Source organism: Zalophus californianus, chromosome 3 (assembly GCF_009762305.2).
Source record: "Zalophus californianus isolate mZalCal1 chromosome 3, mZalCal1.pri.v2, whole genome shotgun sequence".
Lineage (NCBI taxonomy): Eukaryota > Metazoa > Chordata > Mammalia > Carnivora > Otariidae > Zalophus > Zalophus californianus.
Window position 1 is genome coordinate 65,993,562 of NC_045597.1, and position 17,815 is coordinate 66,011,376.

General features: G+C 38.3%; 1 protein-coding gene across 2 annotated transcripts in view; it reads left to right on the forward strand.

Annotated features, from left to right (window-relative positions):
• Positions 1-12,558, forward strand: part of SOHLH2 (spermatogenesis and oogenesis specific basic helix-loop-helix 2) — a 50,843-nt gene extending 38,285 nt beyond the window's left edge. Inside the window, exons 7-11 of one of the 2 annotated variants that reach the window (XM_027591258.1) lie at positions 3,854-4,001; positions 4,155-4,246; positions 5,138-5,259; positions 9,921-10,177; positions 11,568-12,558. In XM_027591258.1, coding sequence (XP_027447059.1) covers positions 3,854-4,001; positions 4,155-4,246; positions 5,138-5,259; positions 9,921-10,177; positions 11,568-11,588 — 640 coding nt within the window. In that variant the 3' untranslated portion in view covers positions 11,589-12,558. The remainder of the gene's footprint in view (positions 1-3,853; positions 4,002-4,154; positions 4,247-5,137; positions 5,260-9,920; positions 10,178-11,567) is intronic. The other variant, XM_027591259.1, reaches the window with a different exon arrangement.
• The last annotated feature ends 5,257 nt before the right edge of the window (positions 12,559-17,815 follow it).

Sequence of the window (17,815 nt, forward strand, 5' to 3'; positions counted from 1 at the left end):
ACACAATCAGGGGGAGTGGGAGAGGGAGAAGCAGGCGTCCCGCTGAGCGGGGAGCCAAATGTGGGGCTTGATCCCAGGATCCCAGAATCAAGACCCCAGCAGAAGGCAGATGCCTAACAACTGAGCCACCCAGGCGTCCCAAGAATCATTATTGTTAAGATGTTAGTTCTCACCAAATTGAAATATAACTGTATTTGAATATAAACCATAATTCCAGTAGGGAGTTTTTTGGTAAAAATTGATAATCTGATTAAAAAATGAAAAAGGCCTGGAATAAAAAAGGACTTAGAATAAAGTAATCTTGAAAGAAAAAGTACAACAAAAATGGAAGAAACTATTTGACCTCAAGACTTAAAATACAGCTACAGTAATCAATATGTTAGTATCATAATGACCAATAGATCAAAGGAGCCACACATTTGTGTTCATTTGATTTTCAGTAAATCACCAGAGCAAACTTATTGGGAAATAAAAATCTTTTCTATAAATGGTATTGGAATATCTGGATATCCAAATGGAAAAACAGTGAACCTTGACCCCTTACTCATACCATATAAAAGTTAATTCAAGATGGAGCATAGACTGATTTATACTATAAAGCTAAAACTATAAAGCTTCTAAAATAGCACCGTTTAATAGAACTTTCTGCAATGTTAGAAATGCCCTATATTTGCATCCATTGTCCAATAAGGTAGCTGCTAGTCATATGTGGTTGTTGAGTATTTGAAATATGTCTATTGTAATGGGAAGTTAATTTTGTTTTATTTAATTTTAACTAGTTTATATTTATGTAGACTAATGGCTATATATGTCTATATAGACCAGTCTAATGGACTGTACTGGACAGAACAGTTCTAGAAAAAAAGTAGGAAAGTGTCTTCACAAGCTGAGGGTAGGCAGCCGTTCCGTAGACACAGAAATCAATAACCATAAAAGAAGAGTAAATTAATTAGACTCATCAAAATTTAAAACTTTTGCTATCAAAACACACCACTAAGAAAATAAATAGGCAAACCATAGACTGGGAGAAAATACTTGCTAAATAAGTATGCTGACAAAATTCCGGTATTACAGATAATACAGAACTCCTAAAGCTCAATACCAAAAAGACCTACAATCCAGTTAAAATAAAGATAAAATACTTGAACAGACACTCACAAAGGAAGATATGCAAGTGCCCAATAAGCACCAAAAAAAGCGCTCAACATAATTTTTTGTCATGGAAATGCAAATTAAAGCACAAGGTACTACCATGTATTCCTCAGAAAGGCCAAAATGCTAAAATTAGAACTACTGACAATATTAAATGTTGTCAAGGATTTGGAACAACAGGAACCTTCATACACTGATGGTGGGAGTGTACAATGGTACTATTTTGGGAAAAGTTCTACCAGTTTCTTATAAATTTATAAAATTAACCCATTAAGTCTATTCCTAGATATGTTCCCAGCGAAATAAAAACATGCATTCACAAAAAGACGTATGGAATGATTTAGCAGTTTTATCCATAATGACCAAAAACTGGAAACAGCCGAAGTGTTCATCAGTAAGAGAATGGATAAATAAGCTGTGGCATATTTATACTATAGAATGCTGTTACTCAATAAAAAGAAACAAACTACCGATAATAAACAGCCACATGGGCAAATTTCAAAAATATTGTGCTTAGTGAAAGAAGAAAATCTTACATAAAATGGCACATGCTGTAAGTTTTGATTTATATGAAGGTCAAAAACAAGCAAAACAAATGTGGGATGGAAAAATATCAGAAATGTTTTTGACCCTTTTCAAAGACTGGGAAGAACATAAAGAACTTTCTGGAGTTGTAATAATGTTAATTAGGGTTTTTGTTACATAGTTTTGTGCCTTTGTCAAAACTCATAGAATGGTACCCTTAAGATTTGTGTATTTTATGTAACTTTTATTTGAAAATAAATTAATTCTAGCTAATATGTTTAAGAGTTTAGTGCCTTAAGTTTACAACTTACTTTGAAATGCTTCAGTATAATACAGTGGATTGATGTATGGCAGGGGAATGCTTCATATATGACAAAGCAAGGACAGTGAATGTTCATTGTAGATTCTAGGTAGGTGCAGTATATACATTTTCTCTGCACAAATTCTTTCAACTTTCAAGAATTAAGATCCTAAATTCTTTCATTCTTTTTGTGTGTTTGAACATTTTCCTAATGAATGTTGGAAAAAAAATAATGATTTTTTAGTATAAAAGTGACTTGTACCTAGCACAAATATTTGGGAAACATAAAAAAATAAAAGGAAGAAACAATATTTTCCATAACCCAACCATCCAGAAATAACTATTACTTGATGGTTTCACTTTCTTCTTCTATGCTTTATTTTTACTTTGATCTCTATGACCATATTTTATATGCTGCCTTATATTTTATACTTATATCCTATAAAATATCCTGTTTTTCCCCTAATAAGATTTATAGCTTTTCATTTCCACTGCCAGAGAATTGTTTACTGCGTTAGTATACTGTAGCTTAATTAAGTATCCATCTATTTTGTGTTTAGGTTGTTTTTTATATCTTACTGATATACTGCTATAATGGATATCATTTTGCAAAAGGTTTGTTCTGTGTTTTAGGTCCTTGTAAGTGCAAGTAGCATGTCAAAGGGTATGAGAAATTTCAGAGCTCTTCATACACATCGTCAAATTGTGGACATTTTTTCTGGAATAGTCCCTGAAACACCTCTATAGAACCCTCAGAGCTGCTCCAAGTCCAATTAAGACACCACTGACCTAGAATATTTGAATTATTCACAGGCTATATGTCAAATTGAATTTTCTTAAGATTTATTTATTTATTTTTTTTGGAGAGAGAGCGAGAGTGTGAGCATGTGCATACAAATGGGAGAAGTAGGAGGAAGAGAGAGAGAACGCCTAGCGGACTCCCTGCGGAGCGTGGAGCCTGTTGCAGAGTCAGTCCCACAACCCTGAGACCATGACCCCAGTCGAAATCAAAGAGTTAGATGCTTAACTGACTGAGCATGCCCCAAATTGGATTTTTTAATGGATTTTTTTTTTTTTTTTTTTGGCCATTTTGAGGTTCAGAAAGGTTTGGTGACTTGCCAAAGATTCCTGCTGGTAATTGACAGAGCCACCATTTGACCTTATATATGTCAAGGTGCTATTCAGCCCAAAACAGGTGTTTAATAATGTTGGTTAAGTGAACACATGCATAAATGAAGGTACCAAAGGCTTAGATTTACATTTCCAATGCAGTTCCCTTCAGAGCTACGAAAGACTTAGGTTATCAGGCTGATACTAGCCTGAATGATGTTCTCATTTGCATATTGGTTTATTTGTTCCATTCATACCTACCTCATGGGAAGAAAACAGCTTTCTGATTTTTCTTTGGCTCAGAACACAGAATTACATGTAAAGCACATGACGCTAATTGATCTGATTTTGGAAATGTGGTCCAGGTCACAGTGACATGAGTATCTCCTGACTGTCTTCATCCGCTAGGCTTCTAGTGTGAATCGCAGAAGCACCTGTGTGTAGCATGCCATTCCCTTCTCTGAGGGAGGTTCCCTAGGCAGGGTCATTCTGCACACTGCAGGGGGCCTGGGGCTAGTGACCTGGGGCTGCCCTCAGCACAGACATTGTACTTGGCAGTAGTGTGAGCAGACGCCCCAGGAAGCTGTGGTTCCAGGGCTGTGGAGGCTGCTGGCTTAGGGGGACACGGCCTTTCTGTGAAACAGACTAGATGGAGAGGGAGGCAGTTCCTCTGCAAACAAACCCAGGAGGAAGAATTGTTTGTCCTTGTGTACAAAGAAGAAAGTGAGACTAATTATTCCTGATTTATTACAATTCTCTGCTCAGAGAACGAATCAAGTATTGCTGTGAGCAACTGCGTACTCTGTTGCCATATATAAAGGGAAGAAAGAATGACTCGGCTTCGATTCTTGAGGCAACAGTTGATTATGTGAAGTACATCCGGGAGAAAATCCCTCCAGCCATTATGGGCCAGGTATTTGACTCCAAGCCCTTGAATTTTATCCTCATACATGGTGCTTTAAAGCCACAGCTTTATTTTTTATAATTGGAAATGTATGTGTGTTTGTGTATATGAAAAAATATCTATCTAAATAGATCTCCCTCTCTCCCTCTCTCTCTCTCTCAGATTACAGAAGTACTTCAGAGCAATAGGAGGTTTTGTAAGAAACAGCAGATGTCCATCCAGCTATCCCTTCCAGCCACGATCATGGCACAAAGGTATGATGAAGACTCTTATGAATTGGAAGCTGGCTTGTTAGTTTCCTCTGATGCTAACACTAGAAGTATCGTAGACAGGCACTGAACCCACCCATTGTGAAAACTCAAGTATTTATTAAGAATCAGTGAACTTGGGGCACCTGGATGGCACAGTCAGTTAAGCGTCCAACTCTTGATTTCGGCTCAGGTCATGATCTCAGGGTTGTGAGATCAAGCCCATTGTGGGGCTCCATGCAGGGCATGGACCCTGCTTAAGATTCTTTCTCTCTCCCTCTGCTCTTCCTCTGCCCCCCATCGCCCCCCATGTGCCCACACTCTGTCTCCCAAAAAAAAAAATCAGTGAAGTTTTCCCATTGCCAATGTGTGTCATTTAGTCGCAGTGATAAAATATGTAATATTCTCAGGCCCATGTCCTTTCATCATTTGACTCACTCTTATTTCTTCTCTTGTTAATTCTGAAGATCTTAAAATAAGGCTTTATCGGTAGTGATGGTCGTGACTGGCAGACCGACAGAGGCAGGATGCATTCTAGCATTCCTCTGTCACAGGAGGTCATGGGCCCTGGAGCAGTCCAGCCCTATTTCAGTTGGGGGTTTTTAAAGAATTTGCTAGTACAAAATGTGACGTGCCAAATGAATGCTTTCTTATTTAAATTTATTAGAATATATAAACAAAGAAAAATTATAAAGCAAATCATTCCTGTACATTCTAAACTTATCATCATGAATCCTGTTCAGCCATTTGTTGTTAGGCCTAAATTACCCATAGTGTAGGCTCCATCTGTGTTATTTAGAACTTGAATGATAGAAGAACAGTTGAACTCAGCAGTGTTCATGTAGTCTTCTTTGAGAATTGTGTAAGGTTTTTTTTTTTTTTTTCTGCTCTTTTAAGGGAAAATGGTGTGTTGACAAGCACTTACTCACCTGTCAGAGGGATCAGATTCCTGGCTAATAAGTGCTTGAATGTGTACTCTGTTCCTGCCTCAGGGGGCTCCTTGGATGAAGCCGTGACAGGTGAGCTGCACCTGATACCCTGTAGTAGGCTTGGCTTGCGTGGTGTCCTGGGCACCCTTGCACTCCCATGCATTCATTGCTGTAGCCAGGGAAAGGAGTGTAGCTAGAGTACTTTTGTTATTACCTGCTCGAAGTACAAAAGATGGCCACAGACGTTCATATGGTGTTATCTCAGAAATTGGGTTTAAAATTGACCATCGTTCCCAGAAAGCTCATTTTCTTTTTATTGAGGAATAACTGACATATAACATTATATTAGCTTCAGGTGTACAACATGATTTGTTATGTGTACACATTGTGAAATGATCACCACAATAAGTCTGCTTAACATCTGTCAATAAGATTAAAATATTTTTTTCTTGTGATGAGAACTTTTAAGATCTAATCTCTTAACAACTTTCAAATATGCAGAATAGTATTATTAATTATAATCACCATGCTGTATATCACCATGACTTTTCTATTTTGTAACTGGAAGTTTTATACCTTTTGACTGGTTTCACCCATTTCATCCCCCCCCAATCCCCACCCCTGGAAACCACTAATCTGTTCTCTGTACCTATGAGCTCAATTTTTATATGTTTGTTTTTTGAGATTCTGTATATAAATGAGATCATACAGTATTTGTCTTCCTCTGACTTACTTCACAAAGCATAATGCCCTCAAGGTCTATCTATACTGTCATAAATGAAAAGATTTCATTCTTTTTTTATGGCTGAATAATATTTCTGTGTGTGTGTGTGTGTGTGTGTATTTATATATCTATACCAATCACATTTTCTCTATCCATTTATCCATCAGTGGATACTCACGTTGTTCTTGGCTGTTGTCAATAATGCTGCAATGAACATAGAGGTGCCTATATCTTTTTGAGTTAGTATTTTCATTTTTTTTTGGATAAATACCCGGAGATAGGATTGCTGGATCATATAGTAGCACTATTTTAATTTTTTTGAGGAACCTCCATACTGTTTTCCATAGTGGCTACATCAATTTACATTCCCACCAACAGGGCACAAGTACACATCCTCACCAACACTTATTATTTCTTGTCTTTTTGGTAATAGCCATTCTAATGGGTGTGAGGTAATATCTTGTGGTTTTGATTTACATTTCCCTGATAATTAATGATGTTGGGCCTCTTTTCATGTACCCATTGGCCATTTGTATGTCTTCTTTGGAAAAATTCCTATTTAGATCCTCTGTCCATGTTTAAATCAGTTTGTTTCTTTGCTGTTACTTATAGGAGTTCTTATATATTTTGGATATTAACCCCTTATCAGATATGTGACTTGAAAATATTTTCTCCCATCCCATAGGTTTCTTTTTCATTTGGTTGATGGTTTCCTTTGCTGTGGAGAAGCTTTTTGGTTTGATATTATAGTCCCCCATGTTTATTTTTGCTTCTGTTGCCTTTGCTTTTGGTGTCAAATCCAAAAAAGTATCTCCAATACACCCTCTTTTCTTCTAGGAGTTCTATGGTTTCAGGTTTTATGTTTAAGTCTTTAATCTATTTTGAGTTAATTTTTGTGTATGGTATAAGATAGGCATCCAGTTTCATTCTTTTGCATGTGACTGTCCAGTAGAAATCTCATCTTCCTGATAGATGAGAAGCACATTGGTGGCTTTATTACATGAATATAATCTAAAGGAAAGGGAAGTACTCAAATTAATTGAGCACTATGTACTAAGCATTTAACATATTAACCTTTACCTCCTACACATCTTTGCTTTAATTGCTTAAATGTCACCTTCTCAGTGAGTCTCAACCCCTCAATTAAAACTGCGTACTCCTTTCTAGCATCACATAATGCATGGGACTTCTTATCCACTTTCTCTACTGCATTTTTTTCATAGCACTTATTTCCTTCTAATATTCTTTATTTGGATATGTTCTTATGGCCTGTCTTCTCCCACTAAAATATCAACTCCATGAAGACAGGGAATTTTTTTTTTTAAGATTTTATTTATTTATTTGACAGAGAGAGACACAGTGAGAGAGGGAACAGAAGCAGGGGGAGTGGGGGAGGGAGAAGCAGGCTTCCCGTGGAGCAGGAAGCCCGATGCAAGGCTCAATCCCAGGACCCTGGGATCATGACTTGAACTGAAGGCAGATGCTTAACAACTGAGCCACCCAGGCGCCCCAGACAGGGAATTTTTTTTTTTTTTTTTTTTGCCTCTTTTGTTCATTGCCGTATTTCTAGTACCTAGAGCACTGACCAGCATGCAGTTGGTACTCAAGAAACCTTCACTATATGAATATTCCTTGTGAAACAAATATTTACCCACTGTGAGGCATTTTTCCTATTTGTGTTATAAAGTCTAGGCATGCCCATGTACTTGTAGCAATAAGAAGATGGAAAAAAGCAGAGCCAGAGTAAAAGAACCCAACTACCAGTTTGTGACTTTTCTATTCCTAAAGGTTACTCTTCATTGAGAAACCAGTAAAGAACTGAGCTCCTAATCTTCATGTTGAATGCTAGGTGACAGGACACCCTGACCTCTCTCTTCATTGCCTGAGTCTGAGGTCACTCTTGTGCTTAGTTCCTCGAAGGGATTCCACACGCTTACCTCAGCACCTTCCCTGTTCTGGGAATGTCCTTTCCATCCTCTACCTGTGGAACTCCCCGTTCACATAGTTCTCAGCTTAAACGTCCCTGCTTGAAAGATGGGGCCACAAGGACAAACAAGATGAATTCTTGTTCTTATGGAGCTGGCAAATCAGTAGCAGAGAGGGTCACAAAAACAAAATACAATTCCTATAGTGCTTTAAATGCTGTAGTAGAGGCACTGTGCATAATATGCGGACATAGTAAACGCTGCAGGAACAAATGATGTTACTAGCAATGGTGACTAAAGTCAAAAATAGAATATAGCTCTCCTTGTTCTAAAGTCAAATAAGCTTCAGGGTATTTTATTAGTCAATTTAGACTTTTCTCCAGATTTGGAGCAGAGGAGAGGAAAAGCAAAAAAAGGGTAGCCATGAGCCATGGTTAATCTACTTCAAGTAGTTTTGGCTGAATATCACCCAGAACGATTAAATCAGCACAGATTAAATCAGAAAGGGGTCGGGCCACAGGCATATGCCTGTCAATGTTACTTCTTGAACATATAATGCTTACTTCTGCATTCTCACTGTTTATATTCTGCAGAAACTCTGAAACACTGTTTTCCTGGTGGTAAGTTCTGGCCTTTCTGTGCCCCAGCATGTCTTGGTTTTCATCACCTAAAGCAGTTGCTCCTGGGAAGACACAGATATACTAGGATCATAGACTGTGTTCAGCCTGGGGAAGACCTTGAAGGTCATTGAGTCAGACCCCTCCCAAATTTTAATTTTGTTTATATATAATTTTCCATTTGGAAAGCAATATTATTCCTTCACTAGCGCAGCTAAGATAATCACTGTTCATTTTTAATGTATTTCCTTCAAGTCTTTTTCTATGTATATTTTTCTACAGTAGTACTCATATTGGACATCCAATTTTGTTGTCTTCTTCTTTTACTAAACATTGTGTCATATATACTTTAATTTTTTCGTATGCAGCCCTTACCACCATTGTAATGGTTTTAGTGGTTTATCAAATAATTTCTAGAAAAATCTTCTGAATCATCCTCCAATTGCTACATTTAGTATTTGTAGTTTTGTGGGGAAAGTGATTCTAATTATATGAAAGGAAATATTTCACCATATATAGATTTTTCTATATTTTGGACTTTTCCTTGGGCTAGATACCTGGAAGTGTGTGATGGATGAGTTTGAGAATGTGAGCACATATATAGCTCATGATGCAGGTTGCCAACTTGTTTTAGAAAGAGCGCTGGAACCGTTGAAATCAGTTAAGTCTTCCAATGTCACTGTCACCACCTAGGTCAGTAAATTGAAGGCTGGATAAGTGAAATGACCACCCAAGGTCACCATGTGTCTGCTTATGTCTGGTTTGTAACACAGAAGCGCTGATCTAGTTCAGTGTTTAGAGTTTATTAGGTTACCTTTGCCTGTCCTTTCCATAAATCTCTGTACATATTTGCTAAAACGATTTTTCACAAATATTCTAGATACATTTGTAAAGTGGACATAAAATTTCTTTACTTTCATTATTATTAATGTCCAATAGAAAATAAATAGGTATTCACAGTGTTATTTCAGATTAAATTGATAACATTCATAATATATTTTTATATCCTTTTCTGCCTTCTAGTTACTGTACAGAATATAGATATATAATTATACAACCCACTTCATTGATAGAAAATCGACCAAACTTTATTTGTGACTGAATAGAGTTCTACTTTCTTCTTCCTTCTCCTTCTCCTCCTTCCTTGCTTCGTAGGGATCATAGGGATGGTCACGATTTTGATTATGATGAAAGCCACACACATGCACACACACACAGGCACACACAAACACACAAACACAGGCACAGAGATCTGGTACTCCTCGAAAATCTGTCTTCTGATAACACACTAACACTGATTTATAGTATGTGTATTGTGCTAACTGCCACTGCTAAAAAGTTTTTTGCCATCAGCATTGGAGTATAAGAGTAGTATAAGCTTGTAACATGAGGAAATGAAATAGAAGACAATTTATTTCAAATACAGTAATTCCAAGTTACAGAGTTGTGAATACTGATGGATATTTGTTTTCTTTTTTATGAAAGGTCAGTCCAGCTCCACTTCAGAGAATGCAATTGGTGATATGTATAAAACTCGAATTCCCAGCAAAGCTCTCTCCCTTAATTCCTTCCATGCTGTCAGATACTATTCTAAAGTCATCCCTTCCTATGATGCAGCTGCCGTAACAAATCAGAACATTTCAGTTCATTTTCCATCAGCTGTGCCCAGAGTCTCAAAGTTTCTTCCTCAGCACTGCAATTCTGTGCTGGGCCAGACGTGCACAACGCATCCCAACTGTCTGGTAAGTCTGCTGGGGTCTTAGGTCAGACAGATTCTTTCATTCCAGCCATCAGGGGCCCCTGGCTGGCATTGTGTTGCTCATACTTTGGTCAGAAGTCTCTTAGACTGGGACCAGGTGTGCTTAACCCAGGCTCGCATTCCCCATGCTGCAGGACTGGTATCTAGATATCCAGGATCAGTGAATCTGGATGTGGCACTGCTGGTATGACCTTAAGTGGCCAGATGGAACCTGATTTCCTCTAGAGCCCCTCCCTTTAGCCCTCCTCCTTCTAGGATGCCACATCCCACCTCACCAGCCTCACCCTCACCTGGCCCCTAACTGCCTGCTTCTTGATCTCTTTGGCTGGCAGCAGCAACCATACTCTGTGAAAATCTGATCTTCCAACACCAACTGGGCTGATTTCAGATCCCAGATGTCCTCTTTTCACAGATATTTATGGAGCATCCCCTCTGTTCTAGCAATGTGCTAAGCACCAAGAATGAAGTGTATAAATAGACGGGATCCTTGCCTTAGTGTCATAGGGAAGTAGACATAGAAGCTAGAAATTGTGATCCACGCTGGGGCACGGAGGAGGAGCACCCTAGTATTTGTACTATAATCTGGAAGAAATATTGGAAGAAATACTATCTAAGCTGAGATCCGAAGAATAAGAATTAGCCCAGTAGAGCGGTCAGGAGTTGGAAGTGAGCAGGGCAATAGCAATCTAGGCAGATGGATCAGTATATATAAACAGTGGTATCTTTTTTTTTTTTTTTTTGGAAGAACTGTCCCGTTCTAGAAGAAGACCCAAACCAGCCTGGCCTGTTTTAAATGGACTTCCGATAACCTTACTATAGTTGTTAATACTTTTGCATATTAATAATAGCTAACATGTTTTGAGCACTCAATAAGTAATGTGCCAAATACTCTGTGTGCTTAATGTGGATGATCTAATGAATCCCTGGAATAATCCTTTGAGGTAGGTGCTACTATTATTTTCCAAATGACATCTATAAAATGGGAATAATAGTGACCTTCCCAAAAAACATTTATGAGAAAAATATTTTAAAAACAGTTACAAAGAAATTTTGAAATATGAATTATCTACATCTATAATACTGTTGCTAACGATCATCAGTATACCAACAGGAAAACCAGGGTAAATGAAAAAGAGATTGTTTATTGTTCACCTACACTTCTGTGTGTAGTTTTTGTTGGAGAATTGTTGTAAGACAATAATTACTTTTAATAACAGTAAATAATACATTTTTAATGGGTTTTTTCACCTGAAGATTTCACATGGTTTTATAAATCATTTCATATTGCTTTAAGACATAGGAACTGTATTTGTGACATTATGAGTAAGAACAGGCCAAGATTCAATTAATGTGGTTTTCTTTCCCCTTTGCAGCAACAGTTTTGGGCATATTAATAGCACATGTTTGAAATTCACACTCTAGACCACCTATTGGGTGCAGTTTGACAATACAGGAAGAATGGAACAAAGAATGATCTTGAAAGCTACACCCAGAGACCTAGTATCAAAAGAGCTTGCACTGTATGGCTTCTGATAAATGTGCTAAAAGCTTCTGCAGACGGATAGCAAAAGTGCTAGCCACCCGCTTTCACCTGTCTTCATATATACTTGGATCTCCCTAGCCAGAGCACTACAAGAACAAATGGCCTGGTGACTTAGACTTTTTTTTTTTCCCTCTCACAAAAGATTCCACAATTTATGATCCACTTGATAAAATGGTAAGATTAGGAAGGTGCTTTGATACTCTGGCATCACTGAGTATAGATGTTGCAACCTGATTCTTATTTTTAGTATCACTGTGAATTCCTGTCACTCATTTCTAGGTGTTCTCTTTCTAGATCTGACATTTTAGAGTGCTTCCTTCGTTATTCACCATCCAAACTTAGATGTCTTAGTTTGAGAGAAGTGTTTACCTCCTCGCTTGACTCCTAATGAATAAATTGATGTGTTTGTTTCTGTATTTCATAATCCCTTGAGTGAAATGGTAGCTAATAGGTAGATTTTCCTTTCTGGATCTTCAGTTACAGCCTAACAGGTTTTTCTTTGTTTTTCATCTCCTCCTCCCTACCAATATTAGGAAAGACTGCTGAAAATAAGGGGAGAAAATATTTGTTTTATATTTCACCGAAATGTTCTTATGCATAATATAAGTTTTATTGTTAAAGAAAATATTCAATTTTGACCCTGAAAATGGTAACCTGTTTTTGTTTTGTTTAATAAATATGTGTTCCCTCTTTTAGTAGTACGATGTAGGGAATTTAATTTTACTTTTCGAAAAGTAAGATTTTTGAAAAGTTTAAATATTACTTTAGGCATAGCCTAATTTTTATGTTAAAACTGTGTAACTTTTCTTTGAGGATGCCATGATGATGGAACCTGTAGATGTTTGAAAAACTTTGTAAAGGAACTAAAAGTTTCCAACTAAGATTCTATGCTTATTATTACAAATGTGTGCCCGACTCACTTGCTTTTAGGAGTGATTGCTTTGACGTTGTAAGAGAACCTGTTGAGGTATTTTGGGCACTCAAGACTACTTCCTGTGTTCACAACTGGTCTTAATTGTTACTGGGACTTGTACTTTGCATCGGGATTTCCCTAGGTGCACATGAGGCTCTTGAGAGACAGTCTGTGGCTGGGAACTCAACAGAAGACCTGAGGAGTGCAAGCCATACATCCTGGCTCCTTGCTGCTCTCAGTCCCCTTTTCCTTTCAACATGAAGAGCAAGACTACTAGATCCATTGTTAAAGCTCTGTTTTTTCCAGTGCTGCTTCCCATGATCCTGAACTTCATGCAGGTGTCCAAATTTGTTTCTAAATTATGCTCTTCCAAGTAAGTTCAACTCTCAGCCTAGGAGGAAGAGTTAGTTGAGCCTTAGCCCATAAAAAAAGAGCAGGTTTTTCCTTTGTAGAATCATCTTGGCTGGTCGTGAGACAGTGGCACTGTTATTTTTACAATGAAAAAGGTGCAAGGAGTTTGCCTAGAAAAAGTGACAGCTTGTAGGTTTCACACTGCTGATATAACAGACATTGTCCCTGTTTGAACAAGGAGGAAGGGCAGAAGCAAACGTTTATTGAGCCCTTTCTGTGGCCCAGGGAAATTATTAGACTTTTTCCTGAGGAGAAAGACTTAGTCTTCCTCACTTCTATATCCTCAATGTCAGCCATCTTGCTGGATGGATGGATGGAGGCACAGGCGCTTGGATGTGGAGACAAGAGATATAAGGGTCTGAACTTGAGTAATGACTATGAGAAAGGAAAGCAAGAGACATAGTCAAGCACTTAGGAACCCATTTGAAGTAAAGACAGATGGAAGAATGAAAGTTGATGTTTAGTAATCACTATAGTTTTCATTAATAGTTTATCAGTCTGTTTACATCTATTTCCTTCCCCTCTTTTCTAATATATGAGTTAGATGGTCTCCCAACATGGCAGAAATGACAGTACTTGGTAATGTTTATAAACACAACTGTTGTATGTTTAAAGGAGAACACTCAAATGTTGAATAACTCAAGAATTATCCAGTCATGTATTAATTTGTTCAGCAACTATTTGAGAGGCATTGTCTTAAATGCTGGGAACACAACTGTACATGAGGCATAGTCTTTTTTACCTTCTATATCCAGGAACTTAGAGTCTACTGGGAGAGACAGGTAAAACAGAATTATGGTGGAGTTTGGTGGGTGTTATGACAGAGGAAAATATAAGGTACTACCGGGTACCTATAAGCATCAGGCATCCATTCAGGGGACTCATGGGAGGCTTTTGAGGATAGTAACATCTAAGATATCCTCCTTTCTGAAGTACTTGCCTCCTAATGTTGTTGTGACGGTTAAATGAGATATGTGTACAAGTCCCTAAAACAGTGCCCGGGCATATACAAAGCATTCAATACCGGGTTGTGATAATTGTGATAATGATTAAGCTGAGATTTTAAGAACCAGGAGGCATAGCTAAGCCAGATGGCAGAGATGTGGGGACAAGTGAGGGAGATGAGTTTTCAGGCAGTGAGAACTGCTTTTGCAAAGGTACCAAGGAAAGCATTGCATAGCACAAATGGAGGAGTAAAGGAAATTCCACAGGGCTGTTCATGGAGTTCAGGTGTGGGATGGAGAAAGAATGGAGCAAAGAGACAGCCAAGGGCTATGTGATACTGCCTTGATTGAACTTATCATGCCATTCACTGCTGTCATGATATTGACATAATCAGCTTTTCATTTTAGAATCACTGCTCTGGCTTCAGTGAATTAAAGGCAGAATGAATTGAAGGGGGCTAAAACAAACTGGGGGAAGGGGGTGGCTATTTAGTAATTCAGGCAAGAGATGGCCAGAAATAAGTCATTGGCAGTGGGAATGAAGAGAAGTAGACAAATCTGATTAATGTTAAGGGGGCAGAGTTAGCAAGACTTGGTAGATGTTCCAGTATGGGGATTGTGAAGAAGTAAGGCTAACACCTAGGTTTCTGGCTTTGGTAGCTGGACAGGTAGTACCGATGGCCACTGAGGGAACACAGGGAAAGAACATTTGGAGATCTGGTGCTGGAAGATGACAGTTCTGTGTGGGGACATGTTGTGTGTAGGGTATCCGCATGGAGGTTGCCAAGAGGCATTCAGATTTGGCTAGCAGAGGTGGGAGATCTGGATGAGAGATGATGTGGTCTGCAGAGTCATCACCCTGGGATGGGGGAATGTTCAAGTTGGGGATTCAAACATTAAATGGTGGGATTGGCCTGGATGACTCATAAGGGCCTTCTAACCCTGCAATTCTATTATAATTCATCATAAGGAGTCAGTCGGGCAGGCCCATGGTGTTTCATGACGTAAGTTACCAGAGATTTGGGATGCTCTGGTAAAACCCTCAAAGGCAGAGGGCACAACTTGTCAGTGGCAGCTGTGTTTGTTTGCTGGTTATTTTTTGAATTGTGGGAAGTTTCTCTGAATCTCTAAGTTCTGAAAAATTCAAAACTCAGGCAATACTTGGTCTATTTCTAGTGTGAGAAAATAGCAACAAACTGCTCAGGTAGGTAATGCCTACCCCTCTTTGTGGGGCATCAGTTTTACTCTGGTCATTTCCCACCTAGCTTGCCTCATTCATTGAAGTGACTCGCCTGGTCTCTGTAGGTATTCTGGTGTGACTCCCATATAGGGAGATCACTTTGGGGAAGGGATGGGGCGGAGCACAGCATGTTAAAATTCAGATTCCCAGGCCATACCCCACAGGGTCAAATTGGTAGACTTGGCTAGGCTAATACTGAGGAATCCACATTTTAACATGGCCAGATGTGTTGTGGGTATCTGATTATCCTACTTAAAAACCCGAAGCACATAGGGACGCCTAAGTGGCTCAGTCAGTTAAGTGTCAGACTTTTGATTTCAGCTCAGGTCATGATCTCAGGGTGGTCTTGAAAGAAAGAAAAAAGAAAGAGAGAGAAAGAAAGAAAAAAAGAAGAAAGAAAGAAAAAGAAAGAGAAGAGAAAGAAAGAAAAGAAAGAGAAAGAAAAAAACAAAAATCCCAATGCACATAAATGGTTGCAGATACTCATAGAGGATACATAAATGGAATAGACAGAGAGTAAAACCATACATCACTGACTTCCAAACCTGGCAGTGCATCATAAGCACTTGTAGATTTATGAAAACAATACATATTAGGACTCCTGTCCCAGAAATTCTGATTCCATATTTCTAGAATGGGGCTTAGTACCCAGAATAGAATGATTCTGATAGTCAGCCAGGTCTGAGAGCCACTGTTAGATTTATAACCTGCCAATCACATGTATGTTAAGGGTTGATGTCAAGAGGTGAAGCATGAGGAGCATAGGTCTCCTAAACTAGACAGGTCAGCATTGAGAGAATAATTACTTCCACACTCGTTGATTAGGAAAGGTTTTGCTGAGGAGTTGAGTTTCAGAAACTGCTTTGGTGAGTCAGATAATTAGGTAAAAACATTTCATGCCCAGAGTATAGCTGTGGGAAAACTCAAAGGTTCAAGACCCAGAGAGTTTTGAGTAAGTATAACTATGAAGAGTGAAAACCAAAAAAAAAAGTAAGGTAGGGTTTTGCTCCCTTTGGTTCATATTGATGGCAGTGGAAACTGCTTACATGAAGACAGGTGCTTTCTCATTTTTATTAAATCTTTCACATTTTATAAAATTACTCTAAAGCTATTGTTAAAAGCAGAATGCCACTTTTGCAAAATAATATTGGAAAACATGTCATTTCTTTGAATACTCGACATTGACATAACATAAAATCTTGAGGCCAGAGTCCATCAATTTTCTGTGCAACCCTTGGGCACACCATTGGTTTTCTCTTTTTCCTTCTGCCAGTCTCCCTGTTACATAGAATAAGGAAGCCGGGAGCCCGCGGATCACCTTGGTTGATCCGGTATCAAGAGCTTGTTTCATCACCATGGAAATATGACACTCCCATGGAAGACAGTGAAACCTCTTATTTCTGTATTTTTGAAGGTTCTTTTTACATCCCAGAATAATGTTTTTCCTGAAAACAAAAAACAGGAAGACGCACACGTGATCACATTACTTAGTATCGTGTATGCTGGTGAATTTTACTCTTCAGACTCCAGAAAAAAAGATTTTTCATATTTTGCTGGAAACAAAGATTTCTAGAAGTCAGGTTATAAACTAGGTGGGCTTGAGCACTGCTGGGAGAAACTTCAGGGAAACAGACTTCAAAAATGCACAGATAAACTTTTTCTGAAAAGTCTGCTAAACCGTATATCCTAAGAAGTCCCTGCAAACAGATAATTCCTTTCCACTTATTTCTTCCCCAAATAGTCTTAAGGCCAATGTGAGGGTGTTGGGAGGAGTGTGTTTTTTCAAACACTGAATTCTGTCTCCTTTCATCCTGTCTCAGGCTGTTTTCTTGTGTCTCAAAATAATAGCCCAAATCTTTAAAAATTCTAGGGCTTAAGCCTTATGAGACCCCATGCCACTTTTAAACCCCAACAAAAGATCTCAGTACTGCAAGCACTGTGAAAAGTCCTTGCCAGTTATTTTCCCCCATAGATCTGAAGTTGATCTCAGTTTTGAACTAGAAACTACTGGAAAGGAGAAAATCTTTCCCATAGCCATGTGTATGTCAGGGTAGGTGCAAACGAGAATAAACATTGATTTCTTCCCCCTGCCCCCCCGCCTTAGGCTTTGGTCTCATACTGCGTTTCTCATGGTGTGGTATTCTAATACTCTTAAACCTGTTGTTTATAAAGCATTAAGGGGTGAAAAACCCATAGAATTCACTTCCCTATAAGTAATTATGTTTTTTAAAATACTTTTTTATTTATTATAATCAAAAAAGAAAGCCAATGTGATTGAAGCATTGGTTTTATCTCCTCATGGAGCACTATAGACCTACCCTTTTATTGACATCTAATTGGTAAAATAGTGATTTTAAACATCTTGCTAAAAAGACATTCCAGACTTTTTTCCAGTGTAAAAGGAAGTTCAATTATTTTATAGGGTTAGTGAGTCCAGACCTGGACAAAAATGCCTCTAAGCTTTCGACAGAGTCAAAGGAAGGGGTCAGGGGGGGGAGATACCAATTAAGTTATTTCTTTTTCTTTAGAAGTAAAAAATAGTGTTTGAAAAATTTGAATATGAACATATT